At 56.2% G+C, this 7,489-nt stretch overlaps 1 protein-coding gene across 1 annotated transcript in view; it reads left to right on the top strand.

Moving 5' to 3' along the window:
- The first annotated feature begins 5,905 nt into the window (after window positions 1-5,905).
- Window positions 5,906-7,489, top strand: part of INPP5A (inositol polyphosphate-5-phosphatase A) — a 524,295-nt gene continuing 522,711 nt past the window's right edge. The window contains exon 1 of the mRNA XM_029060884.2: window positions 5,906-5,998. Coding sequence (XP_028916717.1) covers window positions 5,918-5,998 — 81 coding nt within the window. The 5' untranslated portion in view covers window positions 5,906-5,917. The remainder of the gene's footprint in view (window positions 5,999-7,489) is intronic.

Below are 7,489 nucleotides of genomic sequence, written 5' to 3'. Positions count from 1 at the left end.
AGAGGACCCTCTCTACTTTTCTAGCTATCCTCCCTCTAGACTGTAAGCCTGTTGTGGGTAGGGATTGTTTGTCTTTATTGCTGTATTGTACTCTCCCAAGTGGTTCCTACAGTGCTCTGCACACAGTAAGGGCTCAATAAATACAATTGAATGAATGAATGAATATCTGGGTGCTGTCCCTGACACAGATAAGATGGCACTGTTCATGGCTCAGTAGATAAGAGTTCTAGTTCAGAGAAGTTTGTTTATTCTCCCGAAAGTCATTTCTTCCCCATCCCCCAAACTTCCCTGGGAGACTTTCTATCCATTTATTTGTATTTATTGAGCCCTTACTGTGTGCAGAGCACCATACTAGGCATTTGGAAGAGGATGATACAACAATGACATTGGATAAAAATGTCCCAGCCCAAGCGGGAGAGCCAGTGCGGGATGCCGAAGTGTGGGAGAGTGGAGCAAGAGGGGGTCGGTGGGAAGGGGGCACAGATGTCAGTTAATAATAATAATAATAATAATTATGGTATTTATTAAGCACTTACTACGTGCCAAGCACTGTTCTAAGCACTCCCAGGAGGACCTGCTCACTCGTGACCCTGCCGGGACCAGAAAATGGAATGGGAAATCGGCTGCATTCATTTCTGCCTGAGGCCTCCTCCCTGCTCCCCTCTCAGTGCTCCCCGCTCCATGCTTTCTGCTCTCTGCTTCCTTCTCCCGGCTCGGTGCTCTCCCCCGCTTCAAGGCTTTATGGAAGACCCATCTCCTCCAAGACACCTAACCTGACTAAGCCCCACTTTTCCTCTTCTCTCATTCCCTTCTGTGTCACCCTGAGTTGCTCCCTTTTTTCTTCCCCCTCTCTCAGCCCCAAACCACTTATGTCCATATCTGTCATTTTATTTATTTATATTACTATTTGTCTCCCCGCCTCCAGACTGTAAGCTCATCGTGGGCAGGGAATGTGTCTGTTTATTGTACTGCTCTCTCCAAGCCTGCTCAGGGAAGCAGCGTGGCTCAGTGGAAAGAGCATGGGCTTTGGAGTCAGAGGTCATGAGTTTGAATCCCAGCTCTGCCACCTGTCAGCTGTGTGACTGTGGGCAAGTCACTTAACTTCTCTGTGCCTCAGTTACCTCATCTGTAAAATGGGGATTAAGACTGTGAGCCCCACGTGGGACAACCTGATTCCCCTGTGTCTACCCCAGTGCTTAGAACAGTGCTCTGCACATAGTAAGCGCTTAACAAATACCAACATTTATTTTTTTTTTAAGCCCTAAGCGCAGCGCTCTGCACCCAGTCAGCGCTCAGTAAATCCGACTGAATGAATGAAGGCCCATCTTTCCAAGAGGCCTTCCCTAACTAAGCCCTCCTCTCCTCTTCTCCCTCTCCCTTCTGCATCACCTTGACTTGCTCCCTTTCTTCATCCACCCTCTCCTATCCCCACACCACTTAAGTCCCTATCCGTGAATTTATTTTTTTATATTAATGTTCATCTCCCCTCTTTTAGGCTGTCAGCTCGTTGTGGGCAGGGAATGTTCTAATCCCGGCTCCGCCGCTTGTCAGTTGTGTGACCCTGGACAGCGTGGCTCACTGGAAAGAGCCCGGGCTTGGGAGTTAGAGGTCATGGGTTCTAATCCTGGTTCTGTCGCTTGCCGGCTGTGTGACTTTTGGGGAAGCCACCTCACATCTCTGTGCCTCAGTTGCCTCATCTGTAAAATGGGGATTAAAACTGTGAGCCCCACGTGGGACAACCTGATCACTTTGTATCCCCCCAGCACTTAGAACAGTGCTTTGTACATAGTCAGCGCTTAACAAATACCACCATTATTATTATTATTACTAACTTCTCTGGGCCTCAGTTCCCTCATCTGTAAAATGGGGATGAGGACTCTGAGCCCAACTTGGGACAACCTGATGGCCTTGTAATAATAATGTTGGTATTTGTTAAGCGCTTACTATGTGCAGAACACTGTTCTAAGCGCTGGGGTAGACACAGGGGAATCAGGTTGTCCCATGTGGGGCTCACAGTCTTAATCCCCATTTTACAGATGAGGTAACTGAGGCACCGAGAAGTGAAGTGACTTGCCCACAGTCACACAGCTAAGTGGCAGAGTCGAGATTCGAACCCAAGACCTCTGACTCCAAAGCCCGGGCTCTTTCCACTGAGCCACGCTGTCCAGGGTCACACAACTGACAAGCGACGGAGCCGGGATTAGAACATGGGTTCGAATCCCAGCTCTGCCACTTGTCAGCTGTGTGACTGTGGGCAAGTCACTTCACTTTTCTGTTCCTCAGTTCCCTCATCTGTAAAATGGGGATTAACTGTGAGCCTCACGTGGGACAACTGGATTCCCCTGTATCGCCCCCAGCGCTTAGAACAGTGCTTGGCACATAATAAGCACTGAACAAATACCAACATTATTATTATTATTATGTGACTGTTTATTGTTGTACTGCCCTCTCCCAAGCGCTTAGTACAGTGCTCTGCACCCACTCAGCGCTCAAGAAATACGATGGAAAGAATGAAGGAAGGAAGGAAGGTTTTCATTCATTCAATCGTATTTATTGAGCGCTTCCTGGGTGCAGAGCACTGTACTAAACGCTTGGAATGGACAATTCAGCAACAGAGAGGGACAATCCCTACCCAACCACTTGTCAGCTGTGTGACTTTGGCCAAATCACTTAACTTCTCTGTGCCTCAGTGACCTCATCTGTAAAATGGGGATTAACTGTGAGCCTCACGTGGGACAACTTGGTGACCCTGTATCTCCCCCAGCGCTTAGAACAGTGCTCGGCACATAGTGAGCGCTTAACAAATACCAACATTATTAGAAGGAATGGATGAAGGAAGATAGGAAGGACAGAATGAAGGAAGGAATGAACGCTCCGTGCTTCCTGGGGCAGGGACTGTCTCCATCTGTTGCCCAATTGTCCATTCCAAGCGCTTAGTACAGTGCTCTGCACATAGGAAGCGCTCAATAAATACGATTGAATGAATGAATGACAAGCCCCCCCCCTTGGTGACACGGCCCCTTTAAGGCTGGGCCCCGCCCCGCGTCGTGACGTCAGCAGAGCGAAGCCCCGCCTCTTCACCAGGTGGCGCGGCCCCTTTAAGGCCGGGCCACGCCCCTTCTCGTGACGTCAGCGGAGCGCTCCCCACTCACCCCCCCCGGAGGCGGGGTCCCTTGAAGGCCGCCCGCCGGGCCACGCCCCCTCCGTGACGTCATCAGGAGCCACGCCCCCTTCTCCCTCCCGCCGCGGGACCGGAGCCCGGAGTCCGGAGCTGGAGCCGGAAGGCTGGAGCTGGAGCCCGGAGCCCGGAGTTCGGAGCTGGAGCTGCAGGAGCAGGAGAGTGTGAGCCCGCCTTCGGACAGGGATTCATTCCTTCAGTAGTATTTATTGAGCGCTCACTGTGCAGAGGACTGGACTAAGCGCTTGGAATGGACAATTGGGCAACAGATAGAGACAATCCCTGCCCCACGACGGGCTCACAGTCTAATAATCATAATAATAATAATGTTGGTATTTGTTAAGCGCTTATTATGTGCAGAGCACTGTTCTAAGCGCTGGGGTAGACACAGGGGAATCAGGTTCTCCCACGTGGGGCTCATAGTCTTAATCCCCATTTTACAGATGAGGGAACTGAGGCACAGAGAAGTGAAGTGACTTGCCCACAGTCACCCAGCTGACAAGTGGCAGGGGGAGACAGCAAAGCAAAACAGAATAAAACAAAAACAAGACATCATCAAGATAAATAGAACCAAGGGGATGTACACCTCATTAACAAAATAAATAGGGTAATGAATAATATATACAAATGAGCACGGTGCTGAGGGGAAGGGGGAGGAGCAGAGGGTGGGAGGGAGTGGGAGCAGAGGGAAAGGGGGGGCTCAGTCTGGGAAGGCCTCTTGGAGGAGATGAGCTCTCAGTAGGGCTTTGCAGAGGGAATGAGAGTTAGTTTGGTGGACGTAGTAAGCGCTTAATAAATAATGTTGGTATTTGTTAAACGCTTACTATGTGCAAAGCACTGTTCTAAGCGCTGGGCGGGGATGCAAGATGATCAGGTTGTTCCACGTGGGTCTCACAGTCTTCATTCCCATTTTACAGATGAGGTAACTGAGGCACAGTGAAGTGCTTTGCCCAAAGTCACACAGCTGACAAGCGGTGGAGCAGGGATTAGAACCCACGACTCCCAATCCCGGGCTCTTTCCACTGAACCATGCTGCTTCTCTAATAAATACTATTGAATGAATGAGTAGGAGCAGAAGCAGCAGTAGGAGTAGGAGCAGCAGCAGGAATAGGAGTAGGAGCAGCAGGAGGAGCAGTAGGAGGAGGAGCAGGAGTAAGACCAGGAGGAGCAGGAGTAAGACCAGGAGGAGCAGCAATAGGAGTAGGAGCAGGAGCAGCAGTAGGAGCAGGAGCAGCAGGAGTAGGAGCAGGAGCAGCAGCAATAGGAGTAGGTGCAGGAGCAGCAGTAGGAGCAGCAGCAGCAGGAGGAGGAGCAGGAGCAGCAGCAGGAGGAGGAGGAGCAAAAGTAAGACCAGGAGGAGCATTAGGAGCAGGAGCAGCAGCAGGAGTAGGAGCAAGAGCAGCAGCAATAGGAGTAGGAGCAGGAGCAGCAGTAGGAGCAGCAGCAATAGGAGTAGGAGCAAGAGCAGCAGCAGGAGCAGCAGCAATAGGAGTAGGAGCAAGAGCAGCAGCAGGAGTAGGTGCAGCAGTAGGAGTAGGAGCAGGGGCAGGAGGAGGAGCAGGAGTAAGACCAGGAGGAGCAGTAGGAGTAGGAGCAGCAGCAGTAGGAGCAGGAGCAGCAGCAACAGGAGTAAGAGCAGCAGCAGTAGCAGGAGTAGGAGCAGGAGCAGCAGCAATAGGAGTAGGAGCAGGAGTAGGAGCAGCAGCAGGATTAAGACCAGGAGGAGGAGCAGGAGCGCAGCAGGGGTAGGAGCAGGAGGAGGAGCAGCAGGAGGAGCAGGAACAGGAGGAGGAGCAGCAGGAGTAGAAGTAGGAGTAGAATTAGGAGCAAGAGTAGGAGCAGCAGTAGGAGGAGGAGCAGGAACAGGAGGAGGAGCAGCAGGAGTAGAATTAGGAGCAAGAGTTGGAGGAGCAGGAACAGGAGGAGGAGCAGTAGTAGGAGCAGGAGCGGGAGCAGGAAGGAAAGGGGGAGGAGCCGGGAAGGCGGAGGCGGGAGGAGGTGTTGTTCCCGCCCCCTCCCCGCGGCCTCCCCCTTGCCCTGCCCCCGGCCGTGTCCCCCGCCCCCGCCGGGAGCTGGCCATGAGCAGGGGCTCCCAGCCGCCGGCGGGAGCTGCACCGGGCGGGAGCCGCAGCGGCGGGAGCGCCCCCACCGCCGCCGGGAACCACCCCGCCCCCGCCGCCGGCCGGACCGGGGCCTGCGCCGGAGGCGGCAGCGGCAAGTTTCCGGGCCCTCGCTGCCTAATGGCTGCGGCCGGGGACCCGTGAGCCGGGACCCCACGGACACAGAACCCGCCGTCCACCCCCCGGGGGACCGGACGCCCGCGCAGGCCCGGAGTCGGGGCCACCCAGCGCGGCCAGCCGGCCGGCCTTCCCTGCCTCCGCCCCGCTCCCCCGGCGGCCGAGCCCCGGGCCGGTCCTTGCGGGGCGGTGCGGGGATGGGGTGCGGGGGCGGGCCCTGCTGATGCCCCGGCCACCCCTCCCCCACTGACACCCACACTCACACACACACAAACACACATCGGGGGGTCGCTGACCCTCCTCCTCCCCCCTTCACCCCCCCCCGGGGTCAGAGGTCAGGGCCCAAGTCCGGCCCTGACACCTCCCCCCCCCCCCCCGGCGCCCTGCCCCGTTTTGGCGCGCCCGTCCTCTCCCTCCCTCCCTCCCGCTTTTTGGCATTTCGCATTTCTGTTTTTTATTTATTTGGGGGGGGAGGGGTGGGAGGGGGCCCGACCCGCGAAGAATGATGGCGGTGAAGGCGGCGGCGGCGGCGGGCACCGGGATCCTGCTGGTCACCGCCAACGTGGGATCGCTTTTCGACGATGTAAGTCGACCGGTGCGGGGAGTACGCGGGAGCCCGGACGGGTGGACACTGCCCGGGCCGAGGGGAGGGGGGGGGGGGGTCCTCTGTATGCGTGCATGTGTGCATTCGTGCAGCTGTACATGCGTGCGAGTGTGTGTGCATGCATGTAAGGGTGTATGCTTGGGAGTGTGTGTATGCATGCGAAGTGTGCTTGGGCATGCCTGTAATGTGTGCGTGCGAGGGCGTGTATGCATGCGAGTGTGCTTGGGCATGCCTGTAATGTGTGTGTGCGAGGGCGTGTATGCATGCGAGTGTGCTTGGGCGTGCATGTAATGTGTGTGTGCGAGGGCGTGTATACATGCGAGTGTGCTTGGACGTGCATGTAATGTGTGCATGCGAGGGCGTGTGAATGCGTATGTGTATGCATGTAAGTTTGTGTGCTTGCGACTTTGCGTATGCCTGCGAGTGTGCCTGTGCATGCATGTCTGTGCATGCATGTAAGTGTGTCGGCTTCCAAGTGTGTGTGCATGCGAGGGTGTGTATGGACGCATACGTATGTGAGTCCATCGTTGGGCAGGGATAGTCTCTGTTGGTCGAATTGTACATTCCAAGCGCTTAGTACAGTGCTCTACACATAGTAAGCGCTCAATAAATACTATTGAATGAATGTATATGTGTATGTCTGTATGCGTGCATGGAACACGCTCTCCTGTGCCCCGGGTCGGAGGAGCCAGGCCCGGCTCGGAAGAGCGTTATTGTCTGGGGGTGGGTCCTCCGGAGGCTGGGCCGGGGAGCCTGGGACCCCGGGGGGCAGAGGGAAGGGACCCCCTGCTCAGCCCCCCATCCCCCTGGAGCCCGGGAGGAGGTGGTCGGGGTTCTGGGGACGGTCCCGCCCTCCCTCCGACCCTCCAACTCTCCCCTAGTCCAGCCCAGAGACCCCCTTGCTTTTGCCCAGGACTCCTGTCCATCGCAGGGCCCCCTCCTCACCAGCCTTAGGTGGGGAAGGGTCAGGGGCCTTGGAGCTCGTGGACTCCTGTCCATCGCAGAGCCCCCTCCCCACCAGCCTTAGCTGAGGAAGGGTTAGAGGCCTTGGAGATCGTGGACTCTTCTCCCTCACAGAGCCCCCTCCCCACTAGCTTAGCTGGGGAAAGTTCCAGGACCGGGGAGCTCATGGATTCTGGTCCATCGCAGAGCCCCCTCCCCACCAGCCTTAGCTGGGGAAGGGTCAGGGGCCTTGGAGCTCGTGGACTCCTGTCTATTGCAGAACCCCCTCTCCGTCAGCCTGGGCTGGGGAAGGGGAAGGGTCAGGGGCCATGGAGCTCACGGCTTCTTGCCCCTCACAGAGCCCCCCCCGCCAGTCTTGGCTGGGCACAGGTGGGGGCCTTGGGACTTGGGCAGCCCAGGGTCCCGGCCAGACGCCCCCCATCCACCCGGCTCCCAGGGCCGAGTCGGCCTTCACCTTGTCCACAACTGGGGCCTCTGGACCTTCGTCTCTTTAGAAGCACTCGTGCG

Source organism: Ornithorhynchus anatinus, chromosome 3 (assembly GCF_004115215.2).
Source record: "Ornithorhynchus anatinus isolate Pmale09 chromosome 3, mOrnAna1.pri.v4, whole genome shotgun sequence".
NCBI classification, from domain to species: Eukaryota; Metazoa; Chordata; class Mammalia; order Monotremata; family Ornithorhynchidae; genus Ornithorhynchus; species Ornithorhynchus anatinus.
Note: the sequence above shows the minus strand (reverse complement) of the source record. Positions and strands in the feature narration are given on the sequence as shown.